Source organism: Lagopus muta, chromosome 12 (assembly GCF_023343835.1).
Source record: "Lagopus muta isolate bLagMut1 chromosome 12, bLagMut1 primary, whole genome shotgun sequence".
NCBI lineage: Eukaryota > Metazoa > Chordata > Aves > Galliformes > Phasianidae > Lagopus > Lagopus muta.
In genome coordinates, this window is record NC_064444.1 from 15599182 (window position 1) to 15622870 (window position 23689).

The 23689-nt window shown below is 52.9% G+C and overlaps 1 protein-coding gene and 1 long non-coding RNA gene across 3 annotated transcripts in view; one reads left to right on the forward strand and one right to left on the reverse strand.

The window, feature by feature from the left end:
- Nucleotides 1-23689, reverse strand: part of LOC125699405 (uncharacterized) — a 315820-nt gene that overhangs the window by 18077 nt on the left and 274054 nt on the right. Inside the window, exon 1 of one of the 2 annotated variants that reach the window (XR_007379536.1) lies at nt 419-496. The exons of the other annotated variant lie outside the window; for it this stretch is intronic. This is a non-coding gene — a long non-coding RNA (uncharacterized LOC125699405). Of the gene's footprint in view, nt 1-418; nt 497-23689 lie in introns of those variants that run through there. 2 annotated transcript variants of the gene reach the window in all.
- Nucleotides 661-3505, forward strand: IRX5 (iroquois homeobox 5). Its single transcript, XM_048958930.1, has 3 exons — nt 661-1192; nt 2106-2511; nt 2672-3505. Exons 1-3 carry the CDS (start codon nt 944-946, stop codon nt 3409-3411), a joined length of 1395 nt encoding a protein of 464 aa, XP_048814887.1. The 5' UTR covers nt 661-943; the 3' UTR covers nt 3412-3505.

The window sequence follows — 23689 nt, forward strand, 5'->3', positions numbered from 1 at the left end:
TTGCCAAACACTTTCCCGAGCCGGCAGCGGGGCCCGGGGGGCCCGGGACGAGCACCGAAGTAACGAGTTTCCCCCGGCGGGGGGCCAGGAGAGCAACCAGCGGGGGTAACCTGAGCTGTTCCCGGTGGGAAACAGATGCGGACGATCGGAGATCGCAGCCGCCGATCGGCGGGCAGTCGGCGCTGTCCGTGCGGCCCGATCCGCCCCGATTCCCCCGATTCCCGAGGGCTGCGCGTGTCCGTCCCCCCCTGCTCCGTCCGGCCACGGCCCGGCCCGGCGGCAGCCGACGGCGCGGCTCCTCGGTCTGAGCGCCGGGTGTACCGCGCCGCACGGCCGTCCCACCTTCGGCGGAGGGAGGAGCGGGAGGGGAGGGAGACGGGCGCGCGATACATCTACTGCCGATCCGCTCCGCTCTTACCGCACCCGCCCCGCCGCTCGGCACACGCCGAAAGTTGCGGCCGCACCCGCACGGCCCCGCGCTGCCCGCGAGCTCGCGCTCGGCGCGGGGAGGGCGGGAGCGCGGAGCCCCGGCGCTGGTTGGGCCCCGCCGCGGGCCCGGGCCCGGCCCGGCCTCCTGACAACACCCCGCGAAGGAGGAGCCTCGCCGGGCCGCGCAGAAGGCGTCAGGAGCTGCGATTTCCAACTTAGCATCTTGGCAGGACCCTGCGGAAAGCGAGAGCGAGGAGGAAGGGGGAGGGAAGAAAAAAAAAAAAGAAAAAAAGGATCCCCCCTTCTCCCCCCCCCCCCTCGGTGCGAGGGGCAGAGACAGAGAGGGGAACGCAGCACAGAGCGGGGGCAGAGCGAGCGGGAAGCGGTGCCCGGCGCGGGGCGCGGAGCGGTGCCGCTGCCCGGCTGGCGAGGGCGGCCAGCCCCGGCCCCAGCCCCGGCCCCAACCCAGCGCGGCGGCTCCCCCGGGCCCGCGGGTGTATGTGTGCGCGGGGCCATGTCGTATCCTCAGGGCTACTTGTACCAGCCGTCTGCCTCCTTGGCTCTCTACTCGTGCCCGGCGTACAGCACCAGCGTGATTTCCGGACCCAGGACCGATGAACTTGGGAGATCTTCTTCGGGCTCCGCTTTTTCCCCTTATGCCGGATCTACCGCCTTCACCGCCCCGTCCCCGGGTTACAACTCGCACCTCCAGTACGGCACGGACCCGGCCGCCGCCGCCGCCGCCGCCTTCACTTCCTACGTGGTAAGAGCAGCACCGGGCAGCGCACCGCGCCGGGCACGGCACCCCCTCCCACGGCCCCGCTTTTTGTTCCCGTTCGATTTCGGGGCTCGCGGGGACAAAAGGCGGCGCGGCCCCCTGCCCCAGCGCGCTCCTCCCGCACCGCGCAGCGCTGCGGACACGGCCCGGGGAGAGCGGCCGGGGCCGAGCCGGGCTGGGTGGCATCGCGCGGGGCAGCGGCAGCGCCGGAGGGACCGCTCCCGCTTCCCCAACGAGAGCAAAAATTATCTATTTTTGATTATATAGAAGAACAGACTGAGCGTCTGAAATCCGCAACCGTTTTCTTGTTGCGGTGTAAAGGGGAAGGAACCGACAGCGGCCGGAGGTAGTTGAAGTGCGGCCGGTGAGCCCGGCAACTTTCCCCGCTAATTGCGCTGCGATGGGCCCCGGGGCGCTCCGCCGCCGCACCCGAAATAAAGCCGGGGGTCGTTGCTCGGTTCCTCTGCTCTGTTCGCGCTTCAGGCGGAGTTTCCTTGAGTTATTTCCCTTTTTCTCGTTTATTTTTCATTTTTATTTTCCCGGCCTCTTTTCTTTCCCCCTCCCGTTTGCTCTTTCCTTTTCCCTTTATTCCCGGCCCGGCAGGTTGTCCGCCGCGGCGGCAGCCCCGGGGAAACCGGGGGCAGCGGGGAGGCACTGAGAACGCAGCGGGAAGGAAAACAGCGGGAAGGCAGCGCCGCGCTCCCGGCCGCGGGGCAGAGGAGCGGGGTTCCCTCGGGGCCGGAGCCTTCCGGCCGTTCCCGGCTCCCCCCCCCCCCCGGGCCGGAGCGGCGCTGCGGGGCGCTGCGGGGCGCGGGCAGGCCCGGCTGCCCTTGCCGTGTCATTGCCGCCCGCCACCGCCTCGCCCCGCGCTCACGGCCGCTCTGCGCTCTCTCCGCAGGGCTCTCCCTACGAGCACCCCCCGGCCATGGCGGGCTCCCTGGGCTACCACCCGTACGCGGCGCCGCTGGGCTCCTATCCCTACGGGGATCCCGCGTACCGCAAGAACGCGACGCGGGACGCCACGGCCACGCTCAAGGCCTGGCTCAACGAGCACCGCAAGAACCCGTACCCCACCAAGGGCGAGAAGATCATGCTGGCCATCATCACCAAGATGACCCTCACCCAGGTCTCCACCTGGTTCGCCAACGCGCGACGGCGGCTCAAGAAGGAGAACAAGATGACCTGGACCCCGCGGAACCGCAGCGAGGACGAGGAGGAGGAGGAGAACATCGACCTGGAAAAGAACGACGAGGACGAGCCGCAGAAGCCGGAGGAGAAGGGGGACCCTGGCTCTCCGGATGCAGGTAGGTGGTGGGCCGGGGTCGAGGGGGGGGTACGCGCCCTCGGGGCTGCCCGGTGCGCCCGGACGGGGAGCGGGCGGCGCCGCGCGGGCTTTGGAGGCAGCTGCGGGGCCCTCGGGCCGCCCGCCGAGCCGCCCCCCCACCCCCGTCCTTTCCCCCGCAGGAACGGCGGAACCCAGGGCCGCGCCGGGCTGCGAGCGTCTGCAGGAGCCCCCCAGCCCGCGGGAGGCCGAGGCCGGCCTCAGCGACTCGGATTGCAAGGAGCCTCCGGAGGAGCGGCTCGACGGCCCGCCCAAAGCGCCCGGCGCTTCCCCGCTGGGGCCGTGCCCGGGGGGCCGCGGTCCGGGCCCCGAGGAGCCCCCGCCGTTCCGGCCGCCCTCCGCCGCCGCGGGGCCGCCGCACGTCGCCGAGCCGCACCCGCTGCCGCCCGCCGCCGCCTCCGTCATCCACTCGCCGCAGCAGGCGGCCCTCGCCAAGCCCAAGCTCTGGTCGCTGGCCGAGATCGCCACCTCGGCGGACAGGGCGAGGGAGGCGGGCGGCGAAACGGCGGCCCCCGGCCCCGCCGTGCTGGGAGGCGGCGGCCCCCCGCGCCCCTCTCCGCCGCGGCCCCGCTCGCCGCCCGCGCAGTGCCCCTTCCCCAACGGGGCGGTCCTGCCGCGGCCGCTCTACTACACGGCGCCCTTCTACCCCGGCTACACGAACTACGGCTCCTTCGGGGCCCTGCACGGGCACCCCGCCGGCGGGCCCGCCGCGCCCGGCGCCGCCTTCAATGGATTAAACCAGACTGTGCTGAGCCGGGCCGAGGGGCTGGGGAAGGAGCCCAAGGCGGCCAGGAGCCAGCCCCAGGCGGAGCTCGGCAAGGACTCGCCTTACGAACTGAAGAAAGGTATGTCCAGCATTTAATGTCGGCTTCCCTCCTTCCCCCGCTGGGACTGTGCTTCGGTTCTTTTTCTTTTTTTTTTTCTTTTTCTTTTTCTTTTTTTTTTTTTAATTTATTGAAAGAAATAAGAAATGCCGCGGCAGTTATTTTTCCACTAGCAAAAGAAAGGCAAAAACGAAACAAGCGGCGCCGAGTGGTTCCCCCCCCCGCGCCCGCAGCGCTCCCCGCGGCCCCCACGGACGTTTGTACGGATCCCTCTGTATATTTAATGTAGCTTTTGTATTTAAATTGATAATACGGTATCTTTGAAGTAAATTATGAAATCGAGACACCTGTACAGGCATTAATGTTGTTTTCGTAATATAAATATATACATTTCTGTGTCTTTTTCCGAATTGTTTCATAGTTTTAAAAATATATATATACAAGTTTAATTTATTTTTTTATGGCTAGTGTTTTTTTTTTCCCCCTTGGGCGTGCGCTAAACTATAACGAGAAAAAAAAAAAAAAAAAAAAAGGGCAAAGAGGAACGGGTCCCACTTCTGGGATCCAGCGCTCGTTGGGAAGTGGGCGGGCGGCACAACGCAGCCCCGCTCCGGCGGCCGCAGCCCCGTTCTCTTCCCGCAGCGGGCGCGGGGCCGATCCCGCACGTAACCTCATTACCCGCAATCAGTGCCGCGTTTCACGCGAAGCGATCCGCTGCTCAACTTCGCTAATGAGTTCGATTTTCTGCCAGATTTCCCCTCGCTGGCGGTGCCCGGGGCCGCGGCCGCGGGGGCAGCGCTCGGGGCCCCCTCCCGGGCCCGCGGTGCTTGCGGGCGGCGGCAGGTAGGGGTCACACTCGGCCCGGCTTTGGCGCCCGCCCGCCGCCGCGGGAGCTCCGCGCCGCCGCCCGCAGTCCCGGAGCGCTCCGAGCCCCGCGGTGCGCCGGGGGCCGAGGCGGGGGGCGGCGCCCAGTGCCCGCGGGAGCCGAGCGACCCGGTCTGGTGGAACGTCGCATCGGGAGGAGGGCGGCCGGGGACCGAGAAGGGCTCTGCTTTGCGCCGGCCGGCCGGAGCGGGGGGTGTCGGGCGGAGGCGGACACGGTGGGAACGTTCCCAGCGGCGGGCAGCCCGCTCCGTTCCGTTCGCGTGGGATTTGGTTCGGGTTCGTTTCTTGTTTTTTTTTTTTTTTTTTTCCTTGTTTTCTGTTTTTTTTTTTTGTTTTTTTTTTGTTTTTTTTTCTAATCCGGATAATTGTTCTGTGAGCCCTTCAACTTTGTCGGAACCGTTCGGTGGCCGGAACGGGTTTATTCACGCGCGTGTGCGTGTTACGGGGCTTTGAAAGGTCCTTCGTGTGTCACGTCTGAACTCCTGGGTACCCGAGTGGTGCGTGCAATCTCGTTTGAAATCAAAATTGTTCCGACCTGAATGTGTGAAGACTCGAATTTTCCAGGGACAACAATAGGTTCTTTTGTCCCTTTATAAATTATACAAGAATTTTTACCGCCCGCTCCGACCCGCGCTCGGATCCCGCACTCACAGTGCGGAGCTCCGCGCCGGCCGCGTTCCGCGCAGGAGGAGCGCAGCGGCCGCGGGGATGGGGCTGTGCGGGGCGGCCCGGGTGGAACTTCCCATGGCCGGTGCCGGCAGTGAGGAACCAACAGGTTCCCAACGGGTCCGGCCGAACGGGCTTTCGTTTTTCAGCGAGCGGGGACGGATTTGGTTTAATGCCGCTCTACCTTTTCCCAGCTCACCTCCCTATCTCTAAGAAAGTCGCTCCGCACGGCAGCTCCGGAGCCCCGCTCGTTCGGTAGCCCCGTTCCCTATCACCGGGGTTGCTTTCGGCGGGTCTGTCCGCGGTATCAGTACGATTTTCGTTTGATATATAAATTCCACCGGGAATTTCCCATTTCCCTCAGGTCGCGGCCCGTCGCTCATTTAAATCATAACCATTCCTGCGGCCTCACCGCTGTTCCCCCCCAGTTTGCCTTTTCCCTGTCCCTCTGCAGCGGGGGGCGGGGGGGCCGGCGCTGCCGTTCCTGCTTTCTCCTTTCTAACAGCAAGGGGAGAGAGGGGGGCAGCCCGCCCTTTCTGCTGTGCTATGTCAATTTGTTGTTCGAAAACAAACCAAAACAAAACATTCTGAGGACACTTAAAATACAACTAACGGGAGCCAGTGCGGGTTCCCGGGAGCAGCGTCCGCCAGGCCGTAAGCAGGGCCAGGCCGGCAGCATTAGCAGCAGTAACAGCAGCAGTAACAGCAGCAGTAACAGCAGCAGTAACAGCAGCAGTAACAGCAGCAGTAACAGCAGCAGTAACAGCAGCAGCAGGTGCCCGGCCCGGGCCGCAGGTGGCGGCGGCGCAGCCCCCGAGGGCCGCCCGCTCCCTCCGGGCTCCCGGCATCTCCGCGAGGGACCGCGGAGCCGCTCTGCCCCGGTCGGGGCCCCTCAGGGAACGAGAGGAGCTCCCGCGTGCGGCCGCTCCGGGAGCCTCAGGCACTGGAGTAGGGGCTGCCCCGGGGGAGCCCCGCAGGTGCCCCGGACTGAGGGACCGGGGTCGGCTGGGGGCAGCGGCCCCCCGTCCCCGTCCCCGTCCCCGGGCAATTTCTCAATGGCTCACGGCGACGAGGCGGGGAGCCCGGCGCAGCCCCGCTGTTTCCTCTTCCACGCTTAAAACCAAAACAAATCCAAATTCAGACGCCCGCACCTCAGGCGTGTTCGCAGCCCCCCTCTCCCCGGTTGCGTCCTTTCCCGTTTATCTGCTCCACGGGCCGGAGCCGGGGAGAGGCTCTCACGGCGGCCGCGAAGTGCCCAGTCCCGCCCGGAGCCACGGCACGAGGGCAGGGACGGCGGTGTCGCGGGGGGGCGGCCGAAGGAAGGAGAGATGGAGTGCGGTGTGGAGCTGCCCGAGCCCGGGTTTGGCCGCGGGCAGAGCCCGGTGCGGGGCCAGAGTCCCGGGAGCTCCCCGACCCCGCAAGGTTAGAAGCGGGGGCACAGCGGCCGGCCGGGAACGAGCGCCCCGGAACCTGCTGCCTTCCATCCGAGAGCTGCGGTAATAATTCCCCGTCCCCCCGCCGGTTCCTTTAAGATCTGCCACAAACACATCAATGGCCCCGAAGAAGGAGCTTTGGCGGAGAACAAGTGGCAGTTCTGAATTTACCTTTTGTGTGCGCCTCAGATGCAATCTTAAGGCATTTTTTCCCCTCTCTTCCACAGAAAAAGAGCGTTAATCTGCCCCATCTCGGGGCCCGAGGATCGAAGCGGAGGAGACATTCACTGCAAGCACGTAGGGGAATAAGGGTCTCGCTTTATTGAATCATCAAATCCCAGGAACGAAGCTCTTAATTAATTATGGGTGCTAAAAATTCAGGCCAGCTGCTTCTTTTTACTCGGGTCTGACAGAGAAAGACAAAGTCTGCGGCGAGCTCCTCCGAGGCGCTCCGCATAAATCAGCGCTCCCGGCCCGCGGGGACAGATGGCGCCTCGGCCCCGCGCCGCCCGCATTCCTCCACCGCACCGCGGCGGTGCGGGAGCGCCGGCCCGGCTCGGCCCTGTCCGACGGTGCGGCCGCGGGAGCGGCTCCCGTTCGCTGCCGAAAGGAGCGGCAGAACCCCGCGGTGCCCGCGGCCGGCGCTGCTCGGAGCCCTACAACCGGCGGGTCCGGGCCCCAGACCGACGGGCTCCGCGCCGCGTCACCGGGCGGCCGTCGGCGGTGAGGGCCCGCAGCTCGTAGTCCGGCGCCGCATCCCGACCCTGCGGAGGTCCGGCCCCGCACCTCTCCTTGCCGCCGCCATCGGCTTGTATTTGCTTAAAGCAAACCACGGCCCTCTCCTCGCTCGCGCCTGATGGATGCAAATGTAAATGTGCACTTATTTAATTGGATCGGGTCCCAAGATAAAAGAGATAAACGGCTCCCGGTTTGCCAAGTTATTTTCAGAGGCACGCGGTGCCGTGCGGAGGGAAAGTTAATGAAGAGGAGCGGCCGCCCCGCGTCGAAACGGCTTTCTCCGGCCGCGGGGGGCCCTCGGGCCCGGCCTCACCCTGCGGAGCCCCGCTCCCCCCGCCCCGTCCGACCCCCGCGTGCGGGAGCACCGCAGACGGTATTGATACCAACATCGGGTTTGTCGCTAAAGGCCTTCCAAAACAAATTCTCCGGCTGAATGCCAACGCGTGCGTGTCGGCCGGTGACAGCTGATTAGTGAAATGATTTACGGCCAAGTTAAAAAAAATTGATATTGTCAAAGGCTGCAATTTGAAGGGAAAAAAAAAAAAAGAGAGTGAGAGAGAGAGAGAAGGCGGCTCAGCCTGCAGGGCTTCCAGCGCCAGCCCACCCCACACCACGAGCACCTGCAGCCCTCTGGGCCCGGTGGGTTGCACTGCACGGAGCACAGCCCGGCCCTGTCCCCTCACTGCCTGCCCACGGCATCACCTGCAGCCCTGCTCTGCGGCCTTAGGCCACCTTTTTGTTTCAAGACTTTTTTTCTGCTCATTAATTGATTAAAAAATCCCCCCTTCCCTCATTTCTCTGCAGCTCTTCTTCATAAAGAAAGCTTTTGCTCCGCAATAAAGTGAGAGACTTTGATCCCAGATCATCCTCTTAGGCCTTCCAGCTGAAATCAGTGGAGAAACTATGTGGAGTTATTGTTCGCACTTGCTGCACTTCTGATTCAGAAAGGGCTGATTTATTAGCTTGTCAAGGGAAGCATTGTTCAGGAAGGCAATCAAAAAGCACTTACCTAGCTAAACTAAAATTACTGCCTTTTCAGTGGCTAATTTGTATAACTCCCATGGAGGAACTTGGGAAGTGTTTGATGAGGCATAAAATGATGATTAATGAATTTATTGGCCTGCTGCTCATCAAATAGGAGTAGTATATCTTTCCTCTATTGGGCGTTGGGGCTAATGCTACGTGGCTGTGTAAAGCAAGTCCAATATGATCTCCTTTTTAGCCCCCTTTTAACCCCCGTGACCTGAAGAATATCTCCGTGTAACAGAGGCAACATCAGGGGAGCTCAGAGACAAAGAGCCCGTTTGATACGACGGAAAATGAGAAACGCGAGGGAAGTCGCTGCGGGGACAGATCCGCTCAGTTTTCGGCTTTCAATCACTTTGACTACTGAAGTGGGAAGAATGCAGAAACTAGATAAGGTGCGAGAAGAGAAAAGAAAATGACAAACCAATTTTAACTTTCAGAAAGGAGCCAGCCAACAACTTTGCTGCTCCCGGCGCAGAGCAGGAGTGTGGGCAGTGCTGTGGCTCCGAGCCATCGTGCCCAGCCTGGCTCACGTCGCGGCTGTCCTGAGCCTGCGAATGTCCTTTCTTCTCTGCTGGAACAGCTCAGGTCCTCCTGTGAGCAGTGGTTAATGCTTGAGTCGCTATTCTGGGGCTGGGGCTTGGAGAGAAACAACTTCCTTTCCCCCTTTAAAAGCCTGTTTATTTAGAACGTGTGACGCAGTGCCCACCTTACGCACGGGACCGACACGATGCCTTATGCACTGCACATTGCTGCTTTGAGCAGGGTAAGACCCCCAGAAGATCAAAAACATTGCAGACATTCTCAAAATCTTGTTAAAATGCATCTGCCTGAGATTTGGAGCCAGAGATCTTCCCAAGACGGAACCAATTTAGCTCTCAGCTTCCAAGGACCCTCCCTTGCTGCTCTGACACAAGGGCTGGGGCTGGGGGCTGCAGCTTCACATCTCCCAGTGAAGGTGTGTGTGTCTTGGCCGGACCTGCTGCCGAGGAGGCAGCTTCTCCCATTCAGTCCCAGAACTAGGAGAAAATCTCTCATCTACTTCAAGAACACGTATTCTCTGTGAAAAGCAAATCTGGCTGTCCCATGCTAGGTAACACTGTCATTTCAAATGCTCTTGCTTGCAAAACGTAAGGTATATAATGAAACAGAATGGTTAATTTTCCAGATCTGTTAAGAAATTGTCAGAGGAGGAAATTCCTGACCAATCTTCCTGTTGCAGAGGCTGTGCGAACAAATCACAAAACTGCCCCGAGCCTACATGTTGCCTTCTCCGACTACAGGAATGCAGCACCCACCTCATATCCAGAAGATGAGAAAATTATTTGAATGTTAGCGAATGGGTATTTGTCTGAGAGCCTTCTGGGCAAAATGATCCTCTGGAAAACAATGTTTATAAACATCCCCAAGCAAACAGCCCTCTCCTGACACCAGCCTACCACCAAGGCACTGCTCAGCAAGTTTTATCTGCAAGTCCTTGACCTGTGACTGCTTTTACAAAGGCTCTCTGTTCATTAGCAATTTCAGGTCACTTTGAGTACTTGTGTCATGAGTGCATAGCACAGCTGTAAAATACACGTATTAAGTACCAGCTGCATTAATACAGGGGCTTATTTTCCTCCACTTGGCTCCCCAAAGCAACATGATCTTACACGTCGATGAAAAAAGACATAGTTATATTTGCATAATTACAGCAATATTGTAGGTCGTTAGTGCAACGGACCTGAGAGGCTGATTTATGATTAAATATGTATGGCTAAAAGTTGCCATGCTGGGTAGTGTGCGCAGCATTAGGCAATGACAGTTTTGGGGCATAATTGCTTTAATGTGGGCAATTAAGACTAAGTGCATGTGATTTTAGTGTCTGCCCTACATTCCTCTGAATGATTACAATGATCAATACACATGATTTGTAAGTCGCTTCCTATTGATCGAATGGTAAAATGTTTGACCTTCCTTTGAGGAAGTAATTTGCTAAATTATGACACCACGTAAAGTCTTTCTTGGTTCAGAGGTGAGGGGTAATGGTGCTCAGAATTAAAGGAAAAAAAAGAAAGAAAGAAAGAAAAAAAAAAAGAAAAGAGAAAAGAAACTTTGCTCCCCTTCCCCTGAAGGTCCCTGCAATGTCCCTGCCCACTTGCTGACTTCACCTGTGCAGGGAGGAGCCTGGCACATCCCTCCTGGAAATTAACAGGGGGAAAAGGCCGGACTGCACACTCAGTCCATCTCTAAAAGAAACTCTCCTGAATGAACTCGATCTGTTTACACCTCGATGCCAAACCACCAGGAAGCTCTGACCACAAGGTCTCTGCTGTTTGCGAGCTGCTGGAGAGAAACACGCAGCAGCAAAGCTGGGGAAGCGAAGCACCGTGCGAGAGCTGGGACACGTGGCAGGGCTGCCCGGGCTGCCTGCCAGCCTGCGCCTTGCTGCACACATGGCGCAGAATAGCCCTCGTGTATCACATTAGCAGGTATGAAGAGGAAAACAACAAAGAGCCCATGAAACCACGTTAGCTGGCGAGCAGCGACTTTGTTCTGGTGAGACGCTTCCGCCTGGTGGGAGTGCCTGAGCGGGCAGGTAGCAAAGGAGATCAAACCGAGGAGGCGCAGCGTGCTGAGGTGGAGGTGCAGTGCTTACAGGGGGGCTCTGGCCAGGCCCTCGGTGCCACAACCCACCAGCAGCTTGCACTGCTGCACGCATTTGCAGCAGCTCCCACTCACTGCCACATCGGCACGCAGCCAGGGAAAGGAGTTCTGTCCCTCACGGCTCAGCCAGGGAGAGTTCATTCCCTGCCACCAAAGCCCTGCTGCGGGGAGTGCGGGGCTGAGAGCTGGATGGAGAAATGTTCATGTGCGGGCACTGCTCTGCACAGGAGCCACCAGGAGAAGGTCAGCTAAGTCATCTCACCTCCCTGGCAGATCTGAACATCATCTGTGTTAGTAGCACAGTTCTCACCAAGTTTCTTTTTTTCTTAACATACTGTGCAGTACAAGTCCTGACCTTGGACTGGGAATCAAGCTGTTGGATATCCTTTGCTTAAGCTCCGGCTGCTGAGATCTGATGGCAAACTTTTCAATTCCAAAGATAAGAGCTGCTGCCATTGTTTCCTCTGAACTTTCTTCCGGGAGAACACATCCCCGGGTCCTGCTCAGCCCAGCTCCCAAGCTGTGTTCTCCTGGGACCTGCACACAGGCTGCCTGAGCCGGAGAGCACTGAGCCGGCCCCTGGAAGGGATGCAGTCACCTCAGAGAGGTCTCCAGTGGCAGCTGAGAGCCCCAGTGCACCTGGCTGTGACCATGGGCCTTTGAGAGCCCCATGGTGGGCAGAAGCTGCAGGCTAGGGAATTACTGCAGTGCTCCCCTGATAGCAGGAACACTCAAGGCAGGGCAATGAACAACAGCCCTAAGCACTGCGACAGCCAACGGCAAGGAAAGGCGCACTGCAGCATGAACCAGCCTAAAACCAATGCCTAAGCCAGGGCTGAGGACAGACACACTACAAGTGCTCTTCTTACTATGGCAAGAGCCCACAGGGACTCCAGCAGGTGTCTGCAGTGCGGGCATCTGGAGCCAGGGGAGATGGTTTCACTGCAGGCAGATGGCCTCTCCCTGCTAGGTGCCTGCCTTTAGAATTACCATAATAACCTCAGCAATCTCAAACAAAAAACAGACCCACCCACTTTAAAATATATATCGAATGAATTCTTTTTACCGATTCGAGAAATAATGTTAAGGAGCATTTAGAAATAGACGCTTGTCAAAATGTGAATAGCCCAAGTATCTCGAATACCTCAACTGAAGCACCGCAGCAGTACCCAATAGAATGGGATAGCAGTTGTTGTGATAAATGGACAAGCTGTCAAAGCTCTTATTTACATTGGAGCTTCACTCACGAACACTTCCATTGCCTTTCTACTGAAATATTTATGCAATAAGACAAAACTCCACAACCCTCACTCAGGAGTGCCTGTAGCCACCTCCCTAAATATGGAGCCACAGCAGTTGATGAGACTTCAACACACAGTTAAAGCACAAAGTGGAATCAGGATAGGTTCCTCACGTGGGGCTGTGCATGGAAGAATCCGGCCCACAGATGTAATGGTGACATAAGACACAACACTGCATCAAATATTTGACGAATCTCATGGCTACATGAAAACCAGTATTTGCAAAACTAAGTTCCTGGTTATGCTGATGACCAGAAAAACTGAAATAGGATAAGGTGTCAACACAGGAATAGGAAAAGAGAAACTTTGCATGCAAAACTGGTAGAGGATTTGTGTGATTTTGCAAGTTCAAAATGTAAGAGACACATTTCTTTGTTGCTGTTAATTTTGTTTTGCCTTCTTATTAACTGCATCACTTTGATGAATATTTTTAAAAATAAAATAATGGTTATCGCTCAGGCTGCTTTGAAGTATTTCTGAGTGGAGTGACTGGTAGCATTTATTGATTTCATAGTGTGACACTAAAAGTTTTGATATGGGATTTTAAAAAATGATATTTGAAGTTAAAAGAAGACATCTTGATTAAAGCCAGAACAAATTGTTTGGCTGAGATTCAAGCTCTGGTTCACATCCCTTTCCAAGCCTGTCGATTCACTTGCTCACTAGGAAAGGCCCATATGCTTTCAATGGACAAGTTAAAAATTCATGCAGGAAACTGCTTCAAAGTTGGGAACCAACGGAACAGTTAAATCCATAAGGGAAAAATACATTCATAGATGTTGGATATCGGAACGAGGTAGAAAGGTCTGTGCTTAAGGCGGTTCAACCGAGAGCCACAGACAGCGTGACCTTGAAGCCCATCCCAGCCTTCTGTGCATCCGTTGCTTGTATGCAGACTACTGATAATACAGTTCCCATCACCTTCTGCTCAGGGAGCTGGGCAGATGAGCAGCAGCAGCACAATGGCTGGAGAGATGAGCTGGGGGCTACGGCTGAAATCTCAAACAGGCAGCAATGAAACCTGCTGAGCGGGTGGGTGTGAGCACTCCCTGCCTGCAGCTTTTGGGCAGCTGGCTCCAAAGGTGCTTTGGAGACTCCACCACACCAAAAACTGAGGCTTTATTGACAGTTCCTACTGAAAGGCTTGACAACAGCCTTCCTGGTTTCTCAAGGTGGATAAGGAAAAGGACAAACCCATATCTGAGGGCTGCTCAGCACTTCAAGATCCAGCAAAGCCCCACACTTCTCCTTTCCAGTCTGGTAAACAAAGACAGCGTACCACCTGGCATGAAGAAACAGGAGCAGGAGTTGTTCATAAGGAGCTGATACTGCTGAATCTTCACAGGGATATTCTGTCCCAGCCACAGCAACTGGAGTCCTCAAGTCCAACTTGAAGAACCCATTCCTGAAATAACTGGCCTGAAGCACTTGCTCCTCGGGCAGTCCAAGAGAAGAGCATCACCGCTTCTCTCCAGCTTCTTCTGTTGCTGGTGTCACTGGGGATGAGACTGACTTTTAAAGGAAATGCTCACTAGGGCCACTTGGGAGGGTTGTGAAGAAGAAATACCTTGTCAGTTTTGCAATGGAAAATGTAATAACTCACCAGCAGGCTATTGACTGAGTTGTTAAACTCAGGGGGGAAAAAAACCTGTTAGGTGAGCTGGTTAATATCAAGGCTCACCACTCACTTCTGCATACTACAGACCATGTCAAAAGCTTTCCAGTAATCAGTAAAGCTTAAGAAAAGTCTCTGATTAACTTTTCTTTCATCTTTCTCTTTTCCATCTGGTGTTAAAGATCAAACCTTCAGTTCCTCTCCTCTTTTAAGCCTTGCCTGTTTGACAGCAAACTTCTCATCCATCTTAAATCTAGTGTGGGCTAGAATGTCTTTCAGCAGTGGCTAGAGGGTAGACATCTTATCAGATACTAACCATATTGCTCCTTCCCTTTTCCTTTAGCTCTGTATTTGTTATTAGAGGATATAGCTGGGTTTTCCGACTGTTTGGCTTCTATCCCCCCACTGCTGGATAGTGCTGTGCTGATAATGCTTTGCAAATCACTGCAGCATCCCAGCTTTGGAATGCAGTCTCTGCGCTTTCATAGCTCCTTCCAACTGCACCAGCTGCCCAGGATGCCTGTCCCCTGGGACTTGCAGCATCTGTGCTCCTCAAGGTACTGTGACATGGGGATGACAGTGATTTTGACAATGCCAGGGCTGTAAAGCTTCACACTGCACTATGCCTGCAGGGTAGAGGCAGTGCCGTCCCTTCAGCAGAGGCTGCGGTAGGACTGAGGCTCAGCCACCCTTTAGAAATCCATCTTAGTGGGATGTGAAGGAGAACAGCTGGAACCAGTGGGATCAGCACAGACCTGGCCTTGATCCTCCTCTCATGGCATTCTTACGGCTAGTCCTTAGCAGCAGACAAGAAAAGCAGCTGTAATTATTTGCTACGTGGCTTACACAATACAAAGAGGTAGCATCTCTCCATCACACTGGGGCCACTGAGGGCCCCAAAGACAGAGAGCATTTGGATAACGGTAAATGGAAGAATATCAATATAATTACATCTCTAATTATCTCAACATAAATTCTGCCTCACTGTTCTGAGCCTGGAGCAAAGTGGGTGCTATCACATGGGAGCAACACCTTGCCTTTAGGAGGAGGTAAGCGAGAACCTTTGGAAGTGACTGGTGCTGTGTCAGAACCAGGTCCTGTTGGCTCACCTCTGCTGCCGAGCAGCACAAGGGGTCAGGAGAAATGCAGAAGCACTGCACAGGGCAGATGTGGACAGCCTGCATCCTATCCTGCTCTACAGTAGTCACAGGCTGACTTGCATCCTAGAATATGTGGATCACAACTCTTTGCATTACTCGTTGTATTAATTACAGCACTGTGTTATTTCTGATTTCCACATAAGCATCTAAATGCGAATCCTCCTCCCTCTCGGTCGGAGCAGTTTGCTGTGGCAGACAGGCCCTGCTTAAATCCTGTGTTGCGTAAAAAAGCTTTCCCATTTGTCAATGCTGCATTTCATACCTTTAACTATCAATTTAGCTGACACTGGAATTCACTTAAAACATTTCTTCTCAATGTAATATATTCTATATGTGTAGGCTCATGCTCATATGGTGAAATGGCAATCAATTGTGCTTACAGTTATAAACACAATTACTGCGCAGCACCACTGCTGCAGTTCCTACAGCTCTTGTTGGTGCAGGGGATTAATCGTCACGAGGACTGGGGAAGGGGGAAATAATAATAAATGCAAACATTCTGATTAAATGCTGTGGAACGCTGAGCTGAATGTGGAAAGGACCAACTCCTCACAGCTCTGACTGGTGCATATCAGCCCAGCGCGGGGCCGACTCATCCATCACCACATTTCCTCAGTTGTAAAGCAGCACAGCTTTGATTGCAGGACGCTCTGCTGATAGCAAAGCCTGAGGGACAGAGCTGTGGGCCAGACTGCCCGCTTCTTATATTTGTTGGTTGCATGTAACGTACAGATTATGACATGTTTTATGCTGCGCTGTTTGCCAAAATGCATTTTATTTGCTAAAGGGAGCTGAACTATGAAAATAAATGAGCTATTTTTTAACTTAATGATGTGCACAGGCTCCTGTTGAAATACTTGGAGAATACACCACCTTTCTCTACCAAATTCAGTTCTGCAGACAACGCTTGTTTAGCAAACCATGTCTTTAAATCCGTATTTACAATCTCAGGAGGTCTGACTGTACTCCTTGTCTCCTTTGGTTGTGGGATACGAACTCATAACTTGGTTAGCTCAGCAGCTAACTCATCTGCCTCAGCAACGGGTTTTCAAAATTAATTGGTGAGCAGTGTGCACTGCTTTATGTGTGCAGACCACATAGTAATCATGATTTATTTCACGTTTGGTAGAAGTTTTAAATACTCTTTTGCCCAATAATACAAACTTTGAAACACTTTCGAAACTCAGCTTTCAGTTTAGGGAAAAGCCATTTGCTCCTGGGTTCTCTGAAGGCATGGAAAGATGTCAAGTTTTTCAGCGCTGCATCTGAGAGCCAGAAAACCAACATACTCTGGGCAGAATCAGCGTCATCATAAATAAAAGAGTAATGTTTTGATTTGGAGCTATAAATAATGAAATAAGCACCTGATTTTTATCCAAAAAATTAAGAGGCATAATTAATTCAGACATGCTCCAGGGCAGTTCTAACACGTGCTCTTTGTTCTCGTGGTTTCTTGTCTATCTGACACGGTTGCTAGGATGCTACAGTACAATAATACCTCTCAGGAGCACTACCTCCGGGTTATGTGCGTGTGACACAGCATCATTTTCAACTTCTTTTCTCCTTTAGAAGCTGATAATTTTGCCAAGCTAGGTGTGATCCCAGCCTCCCAGCTGACACACAGTTATGAAATTGGATGGATTGGGGACCAAAGGCTCCGAGGTGTTATCTCCAGCCCAGTGTGCAGAGCAGCAGGGCTCCCCAGCTGAAAACAGAGCATCTCTTGGGGAGGCATAGGTGGGAACAGAATGATGCCTGCACCTCTTGGTGCGTGCAGAGGGTAAAGCAGCTAGCTCTGCAGCCAAAGAACCAGCTGAAGCAGAGAGGCATCTCTCTGACATCCCTGGGCTTCCGTAAAGATGTCATCCTTAGGTCAGTAAGAGTAAGGGAAAGTTCAGCACTGACAATGAATGTTGTTTGCCAAGCGAAGATTTATTATTTTATCATTTTTACTTATGAGATAGTATTGACGAAGCTGATGAATCCCTTTAAACTCCCATTGAGTGGCAGCTGCCAAGTGGCAGTGCACACGAGGCCTCCCATAGCCCCCACTGTTATAGATCCCGTCACTCATGAGTTAGGGGAAAAGAATCTGTAGCTCATAGGCAGCTATTTTATGGCTCTTACAACTTCACAACTAATTGTGCCAAGTCAGATTCACACAGACAAAGACAGACTATAAAAGTGGCTGATTCTAACTGTGCATTACGGAAATTACCCTTAATTAAATATTGTAACTTACAGCGCCCATGTAGCAAACTAAGTACAGGATTTCAGAGAATTGCATGGCTGATTATAGAGCTGGTTTATTTTCAGACTGCATCAGGTAGGAAACAGACACAATTTGTAATACAATTAGCAGTAGTTCTTAATCACACACACACCTATGCACATACGCATGCTTGAATGACAGATCTGCATGAATGCAAACAAAACCCAGCAGAGACTATGCAGCAAAGGTTCCACCACCAACTTTACAGTGTTAGGTTCATAAGGGAGAACCCAAGTGCTCAGAGGGCACTTGCAGCTGCGTTGCTTTCAGCTGGACAATGTGGGTTAGGGCACTGTACAGTTCCTCCCACAGCCTCTGCAAATGTGGCCACGCAACACTGTTAAAACAGGCAGGAGTCCACTCAATTCACAGTGGCCACCTCATATCTGCTGCAGCATCCCCCAAGCTGTGCTACAGACAGACAGTGCAAAGAACTCCAATTTCAGGCTCAAAATGCACACACAGCATCCTGCCATTCTGAGCTGGTCTCTTTTCCTTCAGAGTAACCAAAGTACCTCTCAGAGCTGCAGCTGAAGACTGACTTGTCCTAGCTGACATTTGCTGCTTTCTCTCACATCTTTGCCCCTGCAGAGTAGCTAAACTGCTCAGGCAGCTCCATCTTGAGCAAGGGCAGGCTCACCTCTGTGCAGAGGGGACTGAATAGTAAATACGCCTCATGTCAGAAAACTTGATCTATTTCTTCTGCGCATCCAGTGGCTCTATTCCTCGTTAACTTACTAAACCTATTTTCCTCACTGAGCTCAAGCCAACTTCAGAGTCCAATCTTAAAGTTTAACCATTCATTTCAGTGTCTGAAAAAGTGGCTTTTTTCTTTGACTGCTCCAGTTCAATCTCATCTCTCATCTAGATTGGCAGGTTCCCCTTTATCTGTCATTCCAGTTTCCCTCTGCATACAGAAATCGCCCTGTCCAGAGGCCATGCTCTGCAGCAGGTCCAATGTGAAGCAGAACCATGCTGGTGGGGTGTGCCATCCCCTGCTGAATGGCCCTTGGCAGCTATGGGCGAGTGGACACAGAGAGCAAAGCCTCTGCAGCCACCCTGGGAGCTGAACCCCCAGCTGTGCTCCAGCAGCCCACCAAGCTCTCCAGCCCCGCTCTACACGCAGCCTCCTACCTCAGGACAAAACTTCTAACTCAAGGCAAAGGCACCCTGACTATTCAAACCTTCCTTTTCCTTGATTGGCTTAAACAGAAATGGAGCAGGAATTTAACCTGAGAGACTTACAATGTACTGAAAGGTGCCTATTATATTTATTTTTAAATGTCACGTCAGACAGATGATGTTTGCTGAAGGCACCTCCCTTCTCTGCCAGCCAGTACTCGGAGCAGCCCAGGAACAGGAGCCTTTAGCACTGCTCATGAAGTTACAAGACATATTTTCACGCACGCTCTATTCTCCACTCTGAAATGACAATCTGAATGACAACATCATTCGTGCATTTGAAACTGGCCCTCTTGTCTCTGTACTTAGCCAAATTATAACTGAATGTTTGCAAAGAAGTTTAGGAAGGACACTGATCTATTCTAAGATCTGCAGGAAATAAATATTGTGAATGTGCTTTTCAATCCCTTTCTTCTGAAGTTTATGCCTAAATGCTCTGCTGGTAACACAGGTTTATCAGGAATGCCTGACTTGTCCAGATCTTGTGCTCAAATCAAGTCACTCAACAGAGAGAAGAGCAGAAAAGGAGAGAGAGAGAGATGAGGAGAAGAGAAAAAAAGAAAAGGAAAGAAGAAAGAGGCAAAAAGAATAAACCAACAACAGCATGCAAAGTCTAACTGTCACTCATTAACACAAGGCCAGTGTTTTTATCATAGCTGTAACAGAAGAAAGCTGATGTTGAGCTGGTAACATCTGCAGCATATCCCTCGATTTCAGTTCTCCTGTTTGCACTAGCTAAGGCTCTGGTCTTGATTACCTAGGCTGGGATCCTACTACTTACTCTGAAGACAGACCATCTGATCCAGAAATACATTTTACCAAGTTGACTGAAATGGGCAAATATGGTCTCTAAGACTGCTGCTGTAGAACGTGGCCCTTGTCTCCTTACAAAGCATGAAGGAAGAGATAACCAGTGTCTGGAAATCAGTAGGTAGAACATATTTCTGATAATATGGTAGTGACTTATTAATTAGAACAGTCTGCAACCAAATATAGGATAATGGAAGCTTAATGTAACCTGGAACTCTATTTGAAGAAAATTGTGTCAGCATGCTAAGCACATCCACGTCCTCCCTGTCCACTGGCAGGGACTTTCCTCAGAGACTCAGTATTCACTTCCACTATGAGGATAACAGATGACATGCTATGACATCTAACTCACATCCCTCTTTCCTTGGTTGGTATGAAGTAACAAGCAAGACTGTGGGACTCGATGATCCTTGTTGAACCCTTCCAGCTCAGGACATTCTATGATTCCATGACAAACCCTGCCTGGTTCCAGCTGCTGCAGACAAAAGGTGCCTCTCCCGCCTTCCATCTGCTTATCACTTCCCTCTCCTGCAGAGAGTTATCCCCTCTCATCTGTTTGCTTGGTCACTTGTACAATTCCTTCCTAATTCATTTCAGCCACAACGAACCATTAATTAATAAGGAATTGACAGGACCTGGTATTGGTAGTGCTGAAGAAACTTGTCTTGTTCTAACTGAAAGGGGTCAGGGCAGGGACTGAAAGTCACAGGGACTGAAAGTCACAGGGGATGGGCACTGTGGGGATGGGGCACATAGGGGCAGGGGCTGAAGATGATAGAAATGTAGCTTTGTTGTATCTAAACAGCTTTCAGTCATTTCATCAGGTCTTAGCCTGCCCGAAATGAAGAAGAGTGAATATACAGTTCACCAAATGCTATATAGGATAGGAATGTGGATAGGCCCTAGTTATGTACCTTAGGATGGAACAAATCACTACCTTCCCCACTCCTAACTGACCTGTTTTAGTTACAGCCAGTTATTAGAACAAAGCCTTCTGACATGTCTGCTCTGCAAGTAACCCTGCTTCCCACTCCGGGCATCTGAAGTACTTGAATTGATCTCTTGAAGTAAAAGCCGGGAGCGATGCACATCATGAGCTCAATGTCTTAAAAATGACATCCAGTGGGGATAAACCGTGAAACCAAATGAACATCTGAGGCATGTTTCAGTTAATCTAACACTCCAAAATGTGCAAAACTCCTAAAACATAAACAATGTGATTGTTTCATTCCGAGTGTAAGACTAAAGGTGGTGAGGAAGCCAACCTGAGCAGCTCCAAGTAATAAGAACATCTGCTGAGATGCTGCTGAAGTAGCACAAATTGGTTTAGAAACCTGCTACATCCTTTGCTGCCCAAGATATCCAGAGCATTTGAGGTACATACCTCAGAGAAACTTGGCAAGGGCTTTGGGAGGCAAACAGAACATTACTTGGAAAACATTAGTGACCTTTGTAACACCTGGTGCTTGATCCCAAGGCAAACTTCCAGCGGCATCCATCCTGCAGCCTGAGAGCACTGCCAGCAGAGGGTGGGTGTGGCTGGGAGGGTTTCTCTGGGGATGTCAGGCAGTCCCGACGTGCCAGGAGGATCAGAGCTGCTCTGCTCCAGCTCAGCAAGCTGCTGCTGGGCTGTGCGAGCTGGGGCTGGTGGGGCCGCGCTGCGCGTTCAGCGGTGCGTGACCTGGCACAGTCTGAGTGCCAGGAAGGAAATGACTGCGTTTCATTCTTGCCTGAAGCTGTCATATTTCACGCAATTTCACTTTCAAGACCACATTTTACACGGTCCACCAGGCGAGGCATGGAAACAAGAACTTTAGGTGCACACAGGCACACAAAGGCTAGCGAGCCTTTAGGGAGGCCCAAAACCCAGGTGCCACGCATACTGGAGCTAGACTGGTGTTTGTGTGGCTGCTGTGCTGCACAGCTGCTGTTCCAGCTCCTCAGGCTGATGAACGTCCTTACTACCAACCCCAGTCCCACCATGCAGTGTTGTCACTACTGCTTTACACAAATGGAGAAATGATAGAGAAACTGGAGGGAAGCCCCCACTTGCTGCCCTTGCAACTCCTGCACTGTGACCTCTGTTCCCACTGTGAGGCAGAGGGCCCTTCTGCACACAGCAGATGCACCACTCACCTCCTCTGCTCAAGGCTCCCAGCTGCTCTTCAGCTCAGGAGCTGCAGTCTCCCACTGTTTTTTACACAAGACTTAGTCCAGGAAAATCCTCTTTAAGTAATGTGGTAGAAACCATCCCAGAAACATGTCTACATTCACATTCTAACATGATCTTCCTGACATCCAGAACTGGCTTGGGACAAGCCTGCTTTGTCTCTGCACACCTCATCAATGAATAATAAGTCAATACATTTCCATTGCCACTTGGTGTCCCCAAACCTATTAGCAGCGAGTGCCGCTCCCAGGAGCCGGGCAGGACAGGTGCTGCTGGAAGCAGCGTTGTGCTCTGACACCTTGTTTTGCAGAAGGACTGCAGACACCAGCCAGCCCAACCTGTACCCAGGGCACTGCATGCTGCCCTGCCCTGGGCAGCCCCTGGCCAAGCTGCCAGGAAAGCTAAGCCTTGTGCGCTCCTCTCTCCTTGCCCATCTATACTGTGGACCTAGTCAGAGCAGCTCTGTTGACTGCCAAAGGGAGCAGCCCTGATGCATTTTAAAACAGGAATGACTGCTAGGCACAACTTTTCCTACTGTCATGTTACGTGGGATCTGCATGTCCTCCCTGCGCTGCTTCAAAACATCCTGATGTGGGAGTCCTTGATGCCATGAACACAAAGGCGGGCAGTGGGACCAGTGCTGTGGTACTGAGGGGCATCTGGCTCCAAATTCCCTGAGGAGTTGTACCACACTTCCCTCAAGAATGTGTGTGGGCAAGTTGGCCAGCCAGCTCTGGCATTTGGACACAGGCATGGTGTGATGGACAGCTGAATGGAGGCACTGAGACTGCTCTGTTAGTTGGATCAAGACATAGAACCAGAGCCTGCACTGCACGGAAGGACTTCACATTGCCTCTATCACCTCCATTTGAATTAGTACTCACTCCACCATCCCCTCAGTCACTAATGATAGAGTCTGAAAAATGCCACTACATGTGCACCTCATTCCCCTCTGCCTCGTCCCATGCTCTCCCACCCAAAAGGCCCCAAAAGGCTGGAGCTAAAGGCACAGCCAGCTCTTGGTCTGTCTGTCCTCTGCGAGGTTCCCAAAAGGCTGTGTTCTGCCCCACGCTTTGTCATGAGATGAGCACCCCTAGGTGTAGGCACAGATGGTAAGTAGAAGCCATTAGGAAAAGAGGAGGGAAGGTTTCCTTTTATTTCCTCCCATAGATTTATTCTTGCAGTCGGCAGCTTTGCTCCATTCTCAGCCTGCTTTGCTTTGGCCCCAGTTCTCTCTCTCCCACCCCCGTCTTACACACAGCAACAGGAAAGACAGAAATAGTGTAAAGAAACAATAATTTGTGACTGTGGATTATCAGGAAGCCCACATTTGAAATGGGCTAGATTGCAGGTTGGATGTGTCTTTTTAATACAGTAAACTACAAAACAAAATCACAGCTGCCATAAGAGCCTATAGATCACTTCCCATAAGGCCGCATAAATATTTTATCTCACTGTCATCTCTGAGCCTTCCTCGCTGACTTGTTATCCTGTGCGACCTGGAAGGAGCAGTGTGGCAATAAGAAATACCAGTGAGAGGAACAGGGAGCAACGCTCCCGTGCAAGGTGTTGCACCCGATGCAAATGAGCCTCTTGACCTTGAGCTTCCCCAGTGCACGGTGTCAGCCAGCAGAGTCATTACAGAGCAGGCAGGAGGGCAGGGAGGTGGCTGCACAGAAATAACCCGGCCTGTATATTCCTGATGTGGAGCAGCCTATCTTGTAATCACCAAGTATGTGGCATTATTTAAGGCAGCCCCGGCTCCAAAATATGTTATTCTGCGATAACACAATATGACTCAACACAGCAGCGTGAGACAGAGGTGACTTGAGCAGGTAAGTTGTCAAAATAGGTGACAGATGGAGTTGTGCTAAAAAACATTCAAAGTATTTGCTTCTTAGTTTTTCTCCAACATGCATCTCCCACACAGTTTTAAAAATTTACCTTGAAGTGCCTCTACATAATCTAATGTGATGAAAGAGAGAGAACAAGAGTGAAAGAACGAATTGCAGAGTTGTTACAGATAATATGCGACATACAGCAGATACCAGCACACAGCAAATAGCCCTGTTTGCTGACAACCCATATTGCTTTGGAATAGTTTGGCACAAATTGCCTATACGTGCATGATGTGTATTTTCTCCTTTTCTTACAGCTCGAGTGATTTGAAAGGTAAACGCCTCTGCGATCGAGCTAAATAAAATAAATAAATCAGGCTATTACAACGCTATGAGATTTGGCACAAGGCAGTGCTCCCAGGGCTTTTGTAGGACACACTGTCCTTCCACCTTTAAAAGCAAGCCACACTGCCTCCTGTTCCTTACATGAATTCATTGTATTATTCCCCTTTTTACACGTGCGGCAGTTATATCGATGCTCTTCTGCATTTATTCACATCTGGAAGCAAATATT